Below are 19345 nucleotides of genomic sequence, written 5' to 3'. Positions count from 1 at the left end.
TTTTAGCTCACAGATTCAGAAAGTTTAGTGTAGCTAGAGTTTTCCTGCCCTGCCCACAGTCAGGACAAATCTTTGTCTCCCGCCAGTCCCACAGCCGCTCAGACCCAACCAAGTAAACACAGAGACTTCTATTGGTTACAAACTGTATGGCTGTGGCAGGCTTCTTGCTAACTGTTCTTATAGCTTAAATTAATCCATTTCTATAAATCTATACCTTGCCACATGGCTTGTGGCTTACCGTGACTCCTTCTGCCTTCCTGTTCTTTTATTTCTCCTCTCTGTTAGTCCTGCCTATACTTCCTGCCTAGCCACAGCCAATCAGGTTTTATTTATTGACCAATCAGAGCAACACATTTACCATACAGACCATCCCCCAGCACAGCCAAGTGCAGACCATCTCAGACACCTGCATTCAGGCCCGTGGTCCTAATCATCCTCTATTCGGACCTGCTGGGTAAAGCCACAAGGAACCCAAGAACAGGCTCCCACAGGACATACAGAACATCCCACAGCAGTTTGGTGTAGATGTAACCATCTTGTTAAATAAGAAACACAGAGCCAAATACAGAGTCAAAAGCCAAGAGGTCAGAGCAATAGCTAAGAGCTGAGATTAAAAACCTTACCCTTCACTGCCGCTGCTGTCTTTCCTCTCAGCAAGAGAGCTACTTCCTGTGTGTTTGTTCTTTTTATTGACTTTCTGTTCTGCCTTCTCATTGGTTGTAAACCCAACCACATGAGCTCCTCGTCACTGCCCATCTATACAGACCTCCAGGTCTTCTATGGTTGGTATTGAGATTAAAGGCATGTGTCTCCATGCTGGTGGTATCCTTGAACTCACAGAGATCTGCCTGTCATGTGATCGGGATTAAGGGCGTGTGCTACCACTACCAGACTTCTGCTATGGCTTGCTATTAGCTCTGACCCCCAGGCAACTTTATTTATTAACATACAAATAAAACCACATTTCAGTACAAATAAAATATTACCATATTTTCCCTTTTTGAGGGAATAGGAAGGCAGAGGGAGAGACCTGCCAGCCACCGCCATGACAAGCAAGATGTAAGGTACCAGTAAGTCACAAGCCACGTGGCAACTTATAGATTAACAGAAATGGGTTAATTTAAGATAGAAGAAGTAGATAACAAGAAGCCTGCCACGGCCATGCGGTTTATAAGTAATATAAGCATCTAAGTGATTATTTCATACGTGGGTTGTGGGACTGCGGGGGCTTGGTGGGACCTGGAGAGAAGCTCTCCAGATACAGTTTGGTTCCTCACACCAGTGAGGGCATGACAGAGCAGGGCCGCTCACAACACAGGAGACCAGGATGTAGATTAATGGGAAGCCTACTACTTAGCTTCCACCTATCCTAATTTCATTCCACTTGAGGGCACAGCCCACGTGACAGTCCCACCCACATTCAAGGTGAGTCTTTCTCCATCATCTGATCTTCTTCGGAAATACCCTCACCCAGAGGTCTGCATCACCAAGCCTAATGATGTTAAATCCAGTCAAGTTGACAGTGAAAATGAACCTTTCCACATGTGGAGCATGGTAACTGTTTCCCTCCAACCACACATGCCCTTCTACCGAGTAACACTGAGCAGATTCTGGAAGAGGCTGTCTTCTCTTCTTGAACCTTGGCTGCCCTCTCCTTGCCTTGACATCCTTCCATAGTGAAAATATGTGTGACATCTGGCCTAGGCTTTAAGGAGCTTTGAAGCTTCCATTTCTGTTTTCTGGGAATCCAGATTCCACACAAAGAGGTTATCTTACCGGAGGGGATGTGCAGAGGGAAAATGGCCCCAGAAAATGAGAGTGAACACAGAAGAGAACCAAGGCTGCCAAACAGCCGCCAGCATGTGAGGGACCCGATCTTGGGTGTTCCAGCCCCAGCTGAGCATCTGGCTGCATGTGGCTGCATGAGTGGCCTCAAGCAACACCACATGGAGCAGAACAGCTCAGCTGAGTCCTGTTGGGTCACAAGACCCCAAGAAAACCTTAGTTATTGTTTTAAATCATGAGACTTTGGAGGCCTGTGGCTCCCCTTTTCAGACTGCCAGTGAAATCGAAGGCTTGCTCAGAACATCCAAGTTTAGTAGAGGTGAAAGCTTGGCGAGAACTCTGCTTTCTTACGCTTTCACTTGTTATTCTGGTAGTTTTACTTATTTTTGCTTTTGAGATAGGATCTCCTGTGGCCCATATTGGTACTGAACTTAATAGGTAGCCCAAGCTGGCCATCCACATTCCACTTCCCAAATGCTGCACTTAATGGATATGGGTCATCACATCTAGCTCAAGAACGCCTGTATCTTAAAAAAAAAAAAAAAAAAAAAAAAAAAAAAAAAAAAGTAAAAACACAGCTGGGCAGTGGTGGCATACATCTTTAATCCAGCACTTGGAAGGCAGAGGCAGGCAGATCTCTGTGAGTTCAAGACAAGCCTAGTCTACAAAGTAAGTTCTAGGACAGCTAGGGCTGTTACACAGAGAAACTCTGTCTCAAAGAAACAAAATAAATCAATAAAATAAAACCCAAACCAAAGAAAGAAAGAAATACTTAAAAAGAAAGTGTGGTGGCACAGGTACTTGGTTGTTGGAGGTAGGGGGGATCAGTTTAAGGTTGCCACCAGCTAAACAATGAGTTTAAGACCAGCCTGGGCTATATGAAATCCTGTTTCAAAAAACAAAAACAGGATGGAGCATGTAGCTCAGTCAATGTAGTATTTGCCAGCGTGTATGAAGCCCTGGATTTGATCCACAGGACCACATAAACCTAGCACTTAGGAGGAAGCAAAACGATCAGATGTTTAAGGATAACCTTGACTACACAGTCAGGTCACAGCCATCATGGCTTACATGAGACTCTGCTAAAAAAAAAAAAAAATAATAATAATAATAATAATAATAATAATGAAAACTCATATTTCTGCATTTTCTGTCCTCTGGCACAATTGTTTCATTGTATACAATGGGTGCTCTTTTAACTTCTGTTAATATGCATAAAGTAATGCCTCCCATTAAATGATTGCTTATTATGTGCTTAGCACAATCCTAAATATATTAGCTCAGGTTTGTTGTGCTCCTGAATTTTACAGATAACAGACATTTAACATTTTAAATAATGGAATCGGGGTGAAGGGAAAACGTGCTTGTAGCCCCAGCATTTGGGAGGCTGTTGGAGGAGGACAGGGAGTTCAAGGCTAACTAATGAGTTCAATAATGAGTTTAGAGTCTGTTGGCTAGGTAGCAGTGGACCTGGATTCCCATCCCAATATGCTAGACTCTGAAATGTTTGCGCATTAAGCACCATGATCAACAGCCTCACTGACTCTTGGCGGCATCTTCCCAACAGATGAGGTTTTTCTTTCTTGGGTGATGCAGTGATTCCATTCAGCCCAACTCTCATTGTGTCTTAACGCTGCCTTAGGGTGGATATAGATTTCAGGATTAAGCCAGAGTAGATCTGTTTGGAATCTTCAAAGAGTTTTTCGTTACTGAACATTTGCTGTGAGTCACTAGGACGCTTTCTACAGAGTGAAACATAAAACGCCTTGAGTTTTTCATCTCTCAGAAGAGTTATATTCGTGGCACTTCTCATCCCTCCCCCACACCGTTTTCTTACCCTGCATCAGGATTCCTGGGCTCACTGCTTGTGCGGTAAAGGAGGAGACTTGAATTCTGGTTTAGAAACTTTGTACAGTCTTGCTGAGTAAGGCTGCGGGGTGGGGATAGGAAAGAAGGGATAAGCAGGAAGGACATTGGACCAATGAAGGCAAAACACCGTTAGGAGTATCTAGAGACTAGCAACCTAAGCCTCCTCTGCCTGTCACTCTGTGCAATGACTGTGAGTGACAGCTTGCCTAGTCATTCTGATCCAGACCTAGTGTCCTGACAGAAGGGGCCATAGGCCCCATTGCTAACTCAGGGTGTCCTGACCCGGTCACTCATGCTGCGCTCTACGCACACCACTCCAGAGTTTTAGAAAGAGGCAGGTATAAGACATGGTCATTGGTGCCGAGGGTGCCGTCCTTTCTCCGGGAGGCACAGAGGTGAAGACACATGAACAGCTTTCTGAAAACTGAACACAGTAGCAGGCACCATGGAGCACAGAGTTGGGCAGCATCTGGGGGAAGAGATGAGGCAGGTCTGTCAGGAGAGGGAACAGCAACCACAAAGGCAGGAAGGCAGAAGCAGAGAGGCACCGCACACCTAGGGAGCACTTCCCCACTCCCAGTGGCCATGCCTAATGCAAGTCTCTTCCCTGGAGAAAAAGGAAGACTCACCTTGTGTTGGATTTTCCCCAGTATCTCATTTAAAATGAAACAAACACGCAAACAACAACAAACCTCTTACTTTTGATATTGTTTTTGAGACAGGATTCTCAAAAAACAAACAGGAGTCTGTAGCTCAGGCTAGCTTGGACCTACTCCCAATGTAGCCTAGGCTGGCCTTGATCTCATCCTTCCAAGTGCTGGAATTATAATCGTGAGCTGCCAAACTCAGCTTCCACATGACCTCATTTTTTTTTTTTTTTTTTTTTTTTTTGGTTTTTTTCCGAGACAGGGTTTCTCTGTGTAGCTTTGCGCCTTTCCTGGAGCTCACTTGGTAGCCCAGGCTGGCCTCGAACTCACAGAGATCTGCCTGCCTCTGCCTCCCGAGTGCTGGGATTAAAGGCATGCGCCACCAACGCCCAGCTCACATGACCTCATTTTATGAGATGATTTTCTAGTTAACTTGATTTTAAATGAAAAAAAAAATTCCATTTGGGGAAGAAGGTAAGATGCAAGAATGACAGGGGGGGAGGAAGAGGAGGAGGAGGAGAAGGAGGAGGAGGAGGAGGAGGAGGAGGAGGAGGAGGAGAGAGAGAGAGAGAGAGAGAGAGAGAGAGAGAGAGAGAGAGAGAGAGAGAGAGAGAGAGACTTAGGGTTCTTTGCATGGCTTTGTCATTTAACCCTCGAAAAGCTTGCTATGACAAACACTGTAGAAAACCGTGACGATTACCCGCTCTGAATAATTGCACTTAGTGTTCCAAAAGTGGCCCTCAGCCAGGTGTGGTGGCCTCCACCCCTAATCCCAGCACTGGGGAGGCTAAGGCAGGAGGTTTGAGCTTTTAGGCCAGCTCGAGCTACTTAGCAAGGAAGAAAAAGTGACTGTGGCGATGTTGAAGAGTCGGGGTCACTAATGACGACTGGAATAAAACCATTTCCCAAAATCTGATAGGCAAAACAGAGCCAAAGAATCAGTATTTGGGGGCTGGGAGCAGAGTTCAGCGGTAGACGACAAAATTAGCATATATAAAGCCCTGGATTCAATCTGAGCACAAATAAATAAATAGCACCCAGGTAACAATGACAAAAGTCAATATTTCAAAATATTTCATGTAATATTTAACTTAAACTATATTTAATAAAGTATATTAAATATTAAAGTAGATAGTGCAAAATTTCAGTTTTACTCCTATAATGCTGTCTCCTATAATGCTGTTGTACTTTCAAACTGACTATAAAATTTGGCATGGGGGCTGTTATGAGAGAGTGAGGGAATTGCCTTATCTGGGCAGTTATCTGATCTAGCACATACTTTGGCTTGGTCTCTGGAGCACCAGGGTATAGGGCTGAGGAAGTAGAGACAGATAATGTTGGAAGGAAGTTAGGCGGTCAAATGAAACCCAGTTCAGGGATGACGATGGGGTGACCTGTGTGTTCAGCAGATGAGGCTGCAGTAACTGAGTTTCAGGAGAGGTCTTCTGATGGCAGCACAGAGCAAAACCTTGCTCAGTTTTCCCTGAGCTTGTTTCACAATCCAGATCATGTCTGACATCAGGTGGGTATATTTGAGGAGCCGGGGCATTTTCTTCACACGTCAAGAAAAGGCTTCCTTAGTTCTGCAGTGGGTACCAGCTGTGGGTCCTTCACTATAATTCTGGTACCTTCCTGAAGATAGCATCCTATTCCATTAGGCTCAGCCCCCAGGACTACCACCCCCCTTCAGATGCCAATCACATGCTGCAGGTTGTTTTGCCTGGGTTTCTGGCTTGCTGGATATAAATCCTGCTTCTCGCAACCTTCCTGTCAGTTTGATTAATGTGCTAGAGTGGTTCACAGAACGCAGGCAGACACATTTACAGTTTTATGATAAAGGATACTAATTCAAAGGTTCTAAGCATAGAGCAGCATGGCTAGAATCCCAGGAGGCTATAATCAGGAGGCTAACACAGCGGGATCCCCTCAAGTTCCAGGCTAGCTTGGGCTACATCATATGACCCTGCACGAAAAAGAAATCAAATGAAACAACAAACCAACCAAGACAAAGGAAACGATGAATGGGCTAAGGCATAGATGGTGACCTGGACCAGTGGGTCAGTCTTCAGTGATAGGGTCCTGAGAGGGTTTTGCCTGGGATGAAAAAGATAAAGAAGATAGATGGTAGAGAAAATAAAAGCTGGGGTTGGGAGGTCTTGCACAAACTGTGCCTTATGCCAAGCAAGTTATTAAGAAGTACAGCCTCCCATATACTATTTTCAGGGGAAATCACCAAGGTCAGCAGAGAGCTAAATCAATCAGACAATGTTGGCAAAGAGAACACAGGATACTGTCTTAGTTAGGGTTACTCTTGCTGTGAAGAGACACCATGACCACAGCAACTCTTATAAAGAAATCATTTAACTGTAAGTGGCTCACTTACAGTTTCAGTCCATTATCATCATGACGGGGAGCATGGCGGTATGCAGGCAGCCATAATGTTGGCCACATCTTGACCAGAAGGCAACAGAAAGTTGACTGAAAGTCACCCTGAGGGAAGCTTGAACCAAAGAGACCCCCAAAGCCCACCCCCACAGTGACACACTTCCTTCAACAAGGCCACACCTCCTAATAGTGCCACTCCCTTTGAAGGCTATTTCCTTTCAAGCTACCATGGATGCCTTAGATACAGTTGCCTTAGGATTGATAAACACAGCCCAGAAAGAAGAGTTGGGTCTCCAGAAATTGAAACCTTGACTCCTTTGAGGCACAGGCTCCAGCCTCAGACCTGCCTTGCCAAGTCCACTCCTGAATAATAACACAGAACTAAAGTTTACTTTGTCCTTACATCAAGACAAAGTCTTGGACCAGTCTGACTCCCTACAATATGGCTGGTAAAAGAAGCTTCCATGTCCTTTCTGGGTGTACTACTCCCCAGGAATATCCATGAGAAGCTCTGCAGAAGCTCTTTGAACCCTATCCTTTTCTTCTTGGAGACTCTTATGCACAGGTGTGATTGGACTAAGGCCAACAGTTGTTACTGTGATTCATAGACTGAGGAGAAAACCCATTGAGTCCTGTTCATTCAGTTGCTTCTTGGGATCTCTGTGTAGCATTCCCTTCTCCCAGGCATGAGAGGGGGCCTCTTAAGAACTGATTATCTGCTGGGTGATTGGTGTGCATGCCTTTAATTCCAGCACTCAGCGGAGGGGGGATGGGGGGTAGGAGGATGGGGGATGGGGGGTACAGAGGCAGATGGATCTCTGAGTATGAGGCCAGCCTGGTCTACAAAGTGAGTTCTAGGACAGCCAGGCTTACACAGAGAAACAGCTCTGTCTCAAAAAAAAAAAAAAAAAAAAAAGATATTAGAATTGAAGAATTGATCCTCTTACAAGCTCTATCAGATAAGGTAGATCATATAATTCATTATTGTCAGTCCTGTGGAGAGGCGATGAAGTCTTGAATGAATATGCATTGTTGACAGGAACATGGCCATGTTAAAGACCACAATGCCTCAGACCCATGGAGATGGAAAGGCCTTCCCTGGTGTGAGTGTGTGCATGCAGACACTATCACCCACAGCTTCCTAGTCCCTGGATGACTGAAGTCTGACCCTGCAGAGTCCCTTACTGAGATTAACTAACCCGCCCACTCCTCCTTTATGCTTCGTATAATAAACAGTCTGAATTTCCTGGCTGTTGCTAGTACATCTCCATCAGAGTGCATGGCCCACCTGATCCCAGTTTGTTCGTATGTGTCTGTCCTTCCTTCATTCCCCATCACCCCGGTTAGGTCAGTCCCTAAGCCTTGCAGGTCTTGATACAGTCCCCAAAGAGAAAAGCAGACAGAAGGAAGAGCATAGATTTAGTTTCTGCAACCCAGTTTGGAGAAGCAAACTGCTAGTTTCTATTGTCTATCTAGAAAAGAAAAAGAAACTGGTGAAAGGAAAACAGAAGATCAGATCTGTCTCTCTCCCTTGTAGAGAGACTGACTGACTGATTAATTGATTAGCTGATCCCTTGATTAACTGATTGACTGATTGATTGAGTCCTCTGAGCTCTGCTTTTGAAGTCAAAGGAGCCTCAACACCATAGCAAAAGACAGCATTTTACTGCTCTGAAGACATTGGGGAGCAGCTTTAGGAACTAGGGACAGAGACCAAACACCGAAACCTCCTTTGTTTCAGCCATCTGGAACAGGGATATGAGACTTGTGAGCCTGTAGGAACTGTGGATGAAACCCAAACTACTTGTGATAACACAGAGAGACAAGCCGAAACAGAAGAATGCCCCTGATGCTAGCCATAAGAACGTGCTAGCAGCACTCCTGGTCTTGCCTTGTTTTTAAAGACATAACACATTTAGGGAGCATAAGAGAGGGAAATAGTTAGCGGACAGCCCTTTTTCCCTTAATTATGTCATTGTGGTCCCTCCTATCAGACAAGTTTCTATATTAATAGTTACTATTAAAAAATTAAACTAGGCTGTTAAAAAGCCGTTTCATTCTACAAGGAAAATACAGATTCCTACTCTAAACCATGCAACCATGATAAAAGAGACCTGAAGATGGACTTTACTGTGAAAGTAAAGAAAAAAAAATGTTGGAGATGTGAATGAAAGTTTCCAGGGGGGAAAAAAAAGCCATGCTCCATGCTAAAGATCTACACGGCTGATTGACTACTTAAAATAGTAGTCATAGTGAAGTGGAATGTTGCAGAATCTGAGTCAAAATTAACTTGGGCTATCTTAATTCCTTTAATAATTCATTCATTCATTTCCCATTTGTATGTCCTAATAAACAACCTTTGGCTGTCAGATAAACCATTTGGAGGGTATTAAGTTATCAGACCACTAGCTTCCATTAACTCCAGAGCTAAGAAGAAGCCAACAGACAGCATCTGAGGCTGAGCAGAGAGGCCCTAGCTTGATGGAACTAGACTTCCTGATGTTCCTACCAGTATGTTCAGAAAATGCCTTATTTATGACCCTTTTAATTCATATGACTATAAAAATTCATGTAAGCACTTCCATGTTGGAACACGTTCTGTGGGGCCATCTGAGTCTGCATCCCTGGACTAGGGTCACATGTTTTACTGAGAATGAGCCATCTCATTTCTCCTGAGGCAAAAGCTGTCTTTTACTACAACAATCTATGTATTTATGATCTTGGAGCAAAGAAAGACTTCTTAAACACAAATGGATTTGACTATATTAATACATAAGCTCTTTTCAGAATGGACACTCTTATTAACAATGTTAATGGACAGGTGGCAGACCAGAAGATAATGTTTTCAGCATTTAAATAGACCAGAGCTATTGTCTAGAAAGTTCAAGGAAATCATCCAAAAAAAAAAAGTAAAATAGCAGAAAATGAAATAAAAATTTAAAAGTTATGAACAGTCTATGCACACAAAGAACTATTAATCTTTATTTAAAAACTAAGACACTTAAAATAGTATTATCATGAGTTTTCATGAGATTAACAAAAATTACAAAGTTAGCTATAATGCCAAATATTGTCAAGGAATAGATTTTAAATATTTATTTTATTTGTATGTGCGTGCGCGTGCGCGCGTGCTTGCGTGTGCGTGTGTGTGTGTGTGTGTGTGTGTGTGTGTGTGTGTGTGTGTGTGTAAATGCATGCGGATGCCAGAAGAAAATGTCAGATTGCTAGGAGCTGGAGTTTCAGGTGGTTGGGAGCCACTGGATGAGAGTGCTAAGAACCACCAAACTCTGATCCTCTAAAGGAGCAGCAAGGACTCTCAACTCCCAAGCTTCTCTCCAGCCCAATATTCAAGATCAACACACACGAGAGAGAGAGAGAGAGAGAGAGAGAGAGAGAGAGAGAGAGAGAGAGAGAGAGAGAGAGAGAGAATGAGAGAGAGAGAGAGAGAGAGAGAGAGAGAGAGAGAGAGAGAGAGAGAGAGAGAGATAGTGACACAAACCTTTAATCTCAGGAGTCAGAAGCAGGAGAATCTCTGAGTCAGTTCAGCTTGGCCCACACAGTGAGCTCCAGGAGAGCCAGAACTACAGAGACAGACCTAGTAGTCAAAACAACAACAACAACAACAACTAAATATATAATTTCATGTGTATGCGTTTGGCCTGAGTGTATGTAGGAGCACCATGTGTGCAGATCCCTGTGGAGACCAGAAATGGAGTCAGAGCCACTGGAACTGGGGTTACAGGTGTTGTGAGCTGCCCGAGGTGGGTGCTGGAAAGTGAAATAGGGTCTTCTGAAAGAGCAGCAGGTGCTCTCACAGATAAGTCAGCCCATGTATTAGAGATTTTTAATGACACAGCACTGTGTAAAATAATGAGACAAAGAATTCTTTAGTTCTAGGTTTATGTAAAATTTAATACATACGTTAAACAAAGCAATACATTTTTTAAAAGATACATACACACACAATGACATTAATCAAACTCACTGAAGAGAGTTTTGTGGAAACCTTTTGGGGAAAACTTGGGGGAATACAAATAGAATTTGAAGATAAAGAAGAAATAAAGTTAAATTAAAATTGAATGAAATAAGAAAGATGTCTTGCACAAACTGAGGGCAGATTAGGATCTGAGTCATATAACTAACTGGTCTACCTGCACTCAGGTTCCAAAATAAATAAATAAACAGAGAGAACATGCCTCAGGGAGATTTGCCCTCATAATTCTTGATTTACAAGGGAAGTGCACCAACCTCTGAAATACAAAGTCTTTAATTAGTTCCAGTCCAGAGGTGACTGCTTTCCCAAGTAGAGAAATGGAAGGCAAATTTAAGGATTCCCACCCCCCATTCCCAGAGTGCTGATCTCACAGATGATTAAGTGTCTGTCTTCCTTTGCAGTCCATGCAGATAAAAGCCAAGACCACCCCCTAGGAAAGCATTTCCAAGAAGAGGGGCTTGAAAACATCAGTTTGACAAAAAGAATTAGCATCAGCCTGGGTTTAGGGAGCTGGCTTGAGACCAGGGAGGAAGTCAGAGATTAACTCACAATTGACTGGATGCTCTTTCATATAATTCCCCCGGCCTGCAGCTTCCACACTAGCAAAATGGAGGCATTCACTAGGAAGTAATTTATAGAACGCATCTGAGAACAATGGGGAAACAAGCGTCATGGGAATGTTTTGAATTCTTGAGGTGAATGGAATGATGATTAGGAAAATGAGGTATCTTTAGCAAATAACATACTAAATGAATGTCATGAAATATCTTGATCAGGGTTTATCTGGGATTATTTTTGCAGGTATTTGTTTTTAAGGTGGAAGTGTTCATAGTATTACACGAAGCAGCAGCAGCAGCAGCGAACTGTTCAACCATTCATGTGTGAGCACTGAACAAAATGAAATGTTCAGAAAATTGTTGTGCCAAGCAACTCATTATTCAGTATATCCATCTTCAACAGCCATTTGAGAAGCAGAGTCAGGCCCAGCCCCAAAGCCTTCATTCTTTGTATTTTTGGGGGGCTGGGATGAGCTGGGAGGTATCATATTTCACTGTCCTGACATAATAGGATAAGATAGTAGCTAATATGATAACAGGAAGAGATGAGATTTAGGTGATCTCAGGGGCTTGTTGGAGAAAATGAAATCAGGCACTGAGATGACTGTCTAATTACATAAAAATGGGACCAGCTGAAGGGGGCCCATCCACCTTCTCAGCAGGAGTGGACTTTGAAGTTCATCTTGTTCTCTTTTTAAACGTCTAGAGGTTTTTCTAAAACTAATCGTGCTACATTATGAGTCACACTAACCTTCACTCTTCTTATTGGAGCAGTGAGAGAGGACACACACTGCCACCACAGCTGAGGGGTGGGAATGGAGGTGGGTAAAACTACCAGGAGCAGCCAGGATCTCAGCTCAGCTACCCTCTGGCAGGGTAACCTTTGTGAAGTTCTTGTTGCTGTTGTTCAGAGTGGTGTGTGTGTGTGTGTGTGTGTGTGTGTGTGTGTGTGTGTGTGTGTGTGTGTGTGAATGTTTTGTTTTCTTCCCAGAATTTAAGTTTCCTCATTTGTATGAAGTTCACATTCTTAGGGAGCTAGATATTAGCAGGTTTAGATGGATGGACCTCTACCTCAAAATAAGCAGCTTGTAAAACAAAGAACCCAAACTGTGAGACTGATTACAGGTCAAAAGAATTAGATCCAAGCTGTATCTCTGGCTCTAGTTAGAGACCTGGTATTCTAAACTTCTTGGGAGGTCATTAATAGATAACCAAGTTCTGTGAAATTCCTGTTTAGCAGCAGGCTTTCTGGGAGTTACCATTGTTTTCCTCCTTTAAGAATCAATCCAAGTGGACCTGTCAATCACCTGGATAGGAAACCCACACCACAGAAAAAGTTGTCTGTTCGAGAGACTTCAGAAATAGGCTAAAAACTGCCAAAAATGTAGATGAGCATAATGTTCTCTTTGGCTCTCTCCCAACCGTCACCCCTTACAAGTGAGTGTGTATTACCCTGCAATGTTCCCTTTGGCCACTGTCCATTCTCACCCCTTGAGAGGGCTCTACTTTTCTCCGTAATAAACTCCACCTAGCGTTTTGTCTGAATTATTTTAATGGAGGTCCCCAGGACCAGAGAGACATAGGGAGTCAGAGGAAGAGCCCCAGGGACAAAAATGTTTAAAGGCTTAAGACCTAAGAGTCACATAATAACACACACTTGCTATTTAGAAATGTATCATTTATTTCTGAGACTCTCACATGAATTTGAAAGAGAGGAAGCTGCCAACTACCCTGTCCTCCACATCTGCCTGCTGAGCATCTTGAGATAGATGCCATACAGCTGTTGTTAACCACTTGAGAAGACAAGGCCAGTGCTAAGGGAGCCGAGCAGCCTGAAGAAGATTCAAAGTTTTGAAGTAACTGTTATGCAGCAATAGATCATGAGTACAGATTGTATTTCAGCGATGCTCTTCTGTAATAAAACTCTAAAATTGGAATGGCTTTGAACTTGGGCACCAGGAAGAAGCTAGCAGGACCTTGAGGTGAATATTAGCAAAAAACTGGAACCTTGAAGAAACTGCTGGTCAGATCCAAATGGTCTTTGAGATAGCTACAGGAGAGAGCTTAAAGAGAAGATGCTATTGGAAACTAGGAGTGGTGTTTGTTATACAGAGACAGGAGCTTGGTGACACTGTCACCTACAGTGATGTGGAAAACAGAAAGTGTGCCTAATCGATTGGCTGTTGTAGCCAAAGTCATTTCCCGGTGTAGTGTTGACGGTACTGCCTGATATCTTCACAACTGTGAAAGGGAAGAGCTCATCCGAAGGAAGAACTCTTCAAAAAAAAGTACCTAGTTTGAAAATCTCCAGTTAAGGGTGGCAAACAATGCTAAAATAAAGACATGGCTTCCAGACAAAGATAAAGTCCAAGATGATGTTGCAAGCATCACTGAGGGGTGAGGGTATGGCTGAACAATCCTTTATTTAGAACTCAAAACTGTCCATAGCGGGGATTCAGAGAGTCACTCCGACAAAAATAGGATTCAAAGATGCCCCAGGGTGTGTACCTCTGCAGCTTCAGTAGAGGGACAGTTTCAGAAGACATGGGTTTGTTTTGAAAAGATTTGTAGGTATGGATTCTGTGTAACAGAATAAACTGAATTATATTTATAGGAGACTTACTTTTAAGTCTTTATACAAGCAAGTATAGAGAGAGTAAAACTTAAAGTGGAATTTAGAACTCCTAGATTCTATTGTTAGAAATCAAAGTGACAATACTATACAGTTTCAAACATATATTACTTTTTCCAAAGTTAATTAATTTATTTTATGTATATGAGTGCTCTAGATGCATGTACACCATTATGCCATCAGACCTCACTAGAGATAGTTGTGAGCTACCATGTGGTTGCTAGGAACCGAACTCAGGACCTCTGGAAGAGTAGCCAGTGCTCTTAACCACAGAGCTATCTCTCCAGCCTCTTAAACATATATTACTTTAAATGGGAAAAGAATTAAGAGTCCAACAGGCGAACTCAAGAACTGTGGAAAGTTCTTCCCACACAGGAATAGACCTGAAAGCCCTAACCAAAGAAATTCCAAGATGTATGCAACTGGGCTTAAGGATCCTGATGGACCAGTAGCCACCCAGAGCTTCCTCTCTTCCTTTGGAACAGATTGTCTGTTCCAATTCTATTGAGCCAATCCTGCAAATGTATCTGGGGGTCCAGGAAACACTGGTGTTAAGATGGACAGAGCTATACTTGAGAAGCTTAATTTAAAACATTATGCCTGGGAGACTTACATACATCTGCAGTCAGTTTAGACGACATGACTCTGGAGTGATGGTATCATGGGAAGAGACATCTACTATGGAACAAAGTGAGAACAGTTTACCTATGGGGGATAGACAGATCACTGAAGACCAAAAGGCAGACTACAGTTGCTGCCAAGAAGCTCCCAAAACTCAAATCTTTATACCCTTGGTCAGTATCTTCCCACGCTGGACAGCACAATAGTATCTCTATGACCAACAGTCTATGTTGGAAATAACAATAGATGCCTTAGGTTATAGAAGATATTATGTCTTCCACCATGTTCTCTCCTGCTTTGGGGGAAATTCAGCTTTCTTAATAGGACAGTCAAACAGTCCTATAAAAAGTAGTGCAGCCTCCTTTCAATGGCCATGTGAGCGAGCTCACTTGCAAGCAAATATGACATTTGCAGATTAGCCTTTAAACGCCTGTAGTACTGACGATATCCTTGCTTACATTTCTAAGCCTGAGCCACTCACAGTTAAGCCACTCCAGGATTCATGACTCATGGAAATGAAGCGAGACAACAGATGTTTGTTATCTCAAGGTTCTACATTTTAAGGTAATTTTCCATGAAGTAATAGGTTAGTATGACGAGGCTATCTCTAGATGTTCCCGACGACTACTAAGCTTGGAGAACTGGCTGGTTCTGCTTTCACTGGAGAGAAGCAGAGAAGTGCATCTGACCGAATCCACTAACTAGGTCACCAGAACTTTACGAAGCCCCTTTTTAATACTTCATTTACTCTTCCTGTAAGACTCTCTCCGCAGAAGGCTCAAAGATGGATGGTGAAGTATCACATATTGAATTTCACAGCATCGTGTTTTGTTAGGTTGAAATTAAAAAGAACCAAGGACAATAATGATAACAACATGTTGTCACTTCCTCCTGTTAAAAACTCTAGGATCTATAAATGTCCTTTTGCCAGGGGGCTGTGGTACCAAGTATTGAACCCCGGGCCTCTTATGTGCTAAATAAGTACTCTACCACTGAGCTATACCTCCTACAATTTTTCTTAATTTTGTTTTGAGACAGTGTCTTATTAAGTTGTCCAGGTGGGACTCAAATACGCAATTCTCCTGCCTCAGCCTTCCAGGCAGCTAGAACCAAAGGTGTATGCCTCAATGCACAGTCAAAAATACTTTTTATAATGTATTTTCATTTCAAAGATTTTGTAATAACCATGCCATTGTGTTACTAAAGCCTAAACAGTTTTATTTTCATCCAGGGGAGGGAAACAGAAAGAACCGAGCAACAAACACTACTCACAGAACTACTGATGCTGAAGCTTGAGTTGGCATTGGCCAATTTCTTTCTCCAGAGCGGTGTATCAATCTTTGTTTTGAATGAAAACATAGAAGTAATTTCCAGAGAAATGAACTGTAGGAAAACAAAAATGTGCACAGAATTTAATTGGAACAAAACAAACCTATTTTTTCCCCAACATTCTATAGAATTGTTCTGAGGTTAAAAACAAACAAACAAAAACAAAATCTCCAAAGCTGGGCGGTGGTGGTGCATGCCTTTAATTCCAGCACTCGGGAGGCAGAGCCAGGCGGATCTCTGTGAGTTCAAGGCCAGCCTGGGCTACAGAGTGAGATCCAGGACAGGCACCAAAACTACACAGAGAAACCCTGTCTGGAAAACACACACACACACACACACACACACACACACACACACACACACACACACAATCTCCAAACCTTCTAAAAATATATATTTAACAACAGCTGCACAGAGACTAAACATACGCTATCTTAAGGGACATCAAACATTATTTAAAAATTTTATTAATCTACATCCCCTGATGTTTTTGTGGAGATCTGGAAATCCCAGCATTCCTATCTAAAGAAAACAAGAGGCCACCTATCTCCTTCTCCTTCCTTCGCTCCCTGCCCCCACTCCTTTAAGAGATAGGCTCTATGTAGCCCCGGCTGTCCTGGAACTTCCCCTCCCCACAGGTAGACGGTGCTAGCCTCAATGCTAGCCCCAAACTCAGAGATTCGCTGGTCTCTGCCTCCCAAGTGCTGGGATTAAAAGCGTGCATCACATGCCCACCTACCTTCCATTCTTCTAACCCACTTCTCTGCCCCACTAGATCAAAATGTCCCTTTTCCTCTCTCAAACATATATATTCTGTTACTGGAGAGACAAACAGAGGGTAGAGATGGGGAAGTCTACATTACCAGCAGCCCACCACAAATGTCTTACATGCCTAAGATACAGAATGATCTTCAAAGGGTCATTGTCGGGCACTAACTACAATTTGTGCTAAAAATAATAATTAAATCTTAGTGATGACCACAGTGCAAACTCCTTTACATTTAATCCACACATCCCCATGAAGTAGATATTATCATTATTTCTATTTTACACATTTTTTTGTTTGTTTCTTTTTAAAGCAGAAAAGCAGAAAGGTGAATAAATTTGTTCATGATTACAAAACTAAGTGGTGACCTTAGGATTTAGGGATTTTTGTGAATAAAGTTCTAAAACAAGTCTTGAAAACACCACCTAAAGATCCAGCAGAGTCTAGGGCATTTTGCTTAACGGGTATCAGCTCCTTTCCATTTTCTTGGAGCCGGATTTGAAATCAGGGGGAACCAACCCCTTAGTAACTGGGGGCTGGAATCTCACTTCGTAAATACGGTCTCCCTGCACCTCCCTTCTCCTGACACAGCTACCACCCAGCGATTGTGAGTCCCTAGGAGACTGGAATGCAAATAGACTCTGCAAACAACACGATGTGTACGTAGTATCGCTTTGGATGGAAAAGGTTGCCTGTTTGCTCAGCCTGACTCGGAGGCTCCCGGAGCCTAGTAGAAGAAACACAGCCCTTTTTGGGGGGGCCTTGTAGAAATCCCCGGAGGGCAGGCTCAGCCTGGTAAACAGCCTTGGGCCTCAGCCCCTTGCAGAATCCTAGGACTGAAATGGGGGCGGGGACAGGTTGACACGAGAGTGACCTAAGTCCGCAGGGACCTCAGGCTAGTGGTTTTCGGTCAGGTTGACACCTCCAGGGAGGGCGTGGGGAAGGCGGGGCCCATCGCCTTCTGCTCAGTGAGGGAGAGACCGCGGTGGAGCTTCTCCTTCCGGGGGTGGGGAGGGGGGAGATGCTCGGCCCCGCGGGAAAACGCCGAAAAGGGCTCTTGCCGCTTTAAGTGACTCAGGAAGTGAAAGGAGGCCGCTGACGGCGAGGGGCAAGTGGAACCGGGGCGGCGCGGGCCCGCGGCGGCCGCGATCTTGCCGGGCAACGGAGGCTGAGCTGCGCGGCGCGGGGGGCCTGACCGGGGCGCGGGGGCCGACGGGGGCGCGGGCCGCCCAGCCGGAAGTGGCGCGAGAGGGACGAGGCGCAGCGCGGCGCGCAGCGGAGAAGCCGAGCGGGCGCCGGGCCCAGCGCTGTCGGCTGGCGGGCCGTCCCCAAGGCCTCAGCTGTCCAGAGGCGGCGCGGCGCGGCTCGGGGCGGCCGGGCGGGCCGGGCGGGCGGTCAGTCCCCCGGGGGGGAGGCGGGCCTGCGTGAGGAGGCTCCGCGGTGAAGGCGGAGAGCACGTCAGCCGCTAGGCCTCGGCCGCGTCCCTGCAGCCACATGGCCTCCGGAGTGGGCGCGGCCTGCGAGGAGCTGCCTCCCGACGGCACGTGTGACGAGTGCGAGCCCGACGAGGCGCCCGGGGCGGAGGAGGTGTGCCGCGACTGCGGCTTCTGCTACTGCCGCCGCCACGCCGACGCGCACCGCCAGAAGTTCCTCAGCCACCGCCTGGCCGAGTACGTCCATGGCGCCCCGGCCTGGGCCCCGGCGGCCGCCCGCGAGGACGACGGCGCGGCCCCCGAAGACGCCGTCGAGGCCAAAGGGGAGCCCGAGGGAGGAGAGGGAGAGGGAGAGGTAGAGAGCGAGGTGGGCGAAGAAGAGAGCGAGTCAGAGGAGGAGGAGGAGGAGGACAGCGGTGAGTCGGAAGAGGAGGAGAGCGAGACCGAGGAAGACAGCGAGGACGAGAGCGAGGAGGAGAGCGAAGAAGACAGCGAGGAGGAGATGGAGGATGACCAGGAGAGCGAGGCGGAGGAAGACAACCAGGAAGGAGAATCCGAGGCAGAGGGAGAAACTGAGGCAGAAAGCGAGTTTGACCCCGAAATAGAGATGGAGGCGGAGAGAGTGGCCAAGAGGAAGTGTCCGGACCATGGGCTGGATCTGAGCACCTACTGCCAGGAAGACAGGCAGCTCATCTGTGTCCTGTGTCCAGTCATTGGGGCTCACCGGGGCCACCAGCTGTCCACGCTAGATGAGGCCTTCGAAGAACTGAGAGTGAGTATGGGCGTTCAGAACATATGTCTAAGGGGGCCAGGACCCCCAGCTTCAACCCAGATAGCGTAGCTGTGACCACGTTCGTTTTCATGTCTCTCTCTTCTCAAAACAAAACAAAACGAGCCACTTGGTTGGGAAGCAGTGCCCACTCCTACCATTTTGGTTGAAATTGTCAAGTTGTCGATGCTCATCTGAGAAAATACAAGTACACGGAAAACCTTGGGTCTGATTTCTAAAAATTTGCAAGTCACTTCTCCCTGGATCCCAGATAGAGCATTCCTTGAGAATTTTGACGCCATTTAGGCCAATTTTCACATCATCACCATTGTTAGGATCCGTGTTGACTTAGGGCTCTTGTTATGGCAACTCTGCCCACCTGAAAATGTGAGAAACCATGATTTTTGACAAAACCAAGTAGCCAGTTCTTGTAGTGAAAAGACTCCGAAAGACGGTGACTTGGTGTGTGCCTTGAGTTTCCCTAGGCACTTCGTTTTCAGAGTTAGTAGGAAGGTGTGTAGCTGGAAGGCTAAATTGGTGCGGGACAGAGGTTTTCAT

General features: G+C 45.0%; 2 protein-coding genes across 19 annotated transcripts in view; one reads left to right on the top strand and one right to left on the bottom strand.

Annotated features, from left to right (window-relative positions):
* Positions 1-1770: 1770 nt before the first annotated feature.
* On the bottom strand, positions 1771-18081 carry LOC121828750 (uncharacterized). 15 transcript variants are annotated; one of them, XM_076570149.1, is made up of 4 exons: positions 15763-18081; positions 14483-14547; positions 3623-3715; positions 1771-3527 (listed from the first exon to the last, which is right to left on the bottom strand). In XM_076570149.1, the coding sequence occupies exon 1, from the start codon at positions 18079-18081 to the stop codon at positions 17551-17553; it is 531 nt and encodes a 176-aa protein (XP_076426264.1). In that variant the 3' UTR covers positions 1771-3527; positions 3623-3715; positions 14483-14547; positions 15763-17550. The 15 variants fall into 15 exon arrangements, with proteins under 15 accessions (XP_076426264.1, XP_076426267.1, XP_076426271.1 ...); XM_076570152.1 differs by having other exon boundaries at positions 14483-14544; XM_076570153.1 differs by lacking the exons at positions 1771-3527; positions 3623-3715 and adding an exon at positions 12899-13069 and having other exon boundaries at positions 15763-15873; positions 17011-18081.
* The window catches only part of Trim44 (tripartite motif containing 44), a 110978-nt gene continuing 109712 nt past the window's right edge, over positions 18080-19345 (top strand). For all 4 annotated transcript variants that reach the window (XM_042275805.2, XM_076570145.1, XM_076570146.1 and 1 more), the window contains exon 1: positions 18080-18790. In XM_042275805.2, the coding sequence (XP_042131739.2) occupies positions 18080-18790 (711 nt within the window). The remainder of the gene's footprint in view (positions 18791-19345) is intronic.

Source organism: Peromyscus maniculatus, chromosome 4 (genome assembly GCF_049852395.1).
Source record: "Peromyscus maniculatus bairdii isolate BWxNUB_F1_BW_parent chromosome 4, HU_Pman_BW_mat_3.1, whole genome shotgun sequence".
In the NCBI taxonomy this organism is placed as follows: domain Eukaryota; kingdom Metazoa; phylum Chordata; class Mammalia; order Rodentia; family Cricetidae; genus Peromyscus; species Peromyscus maniculatus.
This window is presented reverse-complemented; position numbering and strand designations above follow the sequence as displayed.

Coding starts and splice junctions, on each gene's coding strand:
- LOC121828750 (XM_076570149.1), bottom strand. CDS start 18,081: ATGTGGCTGCAGGGACGCGGCCGAGGCCTAGCGGCTGACGTGCTCTCC.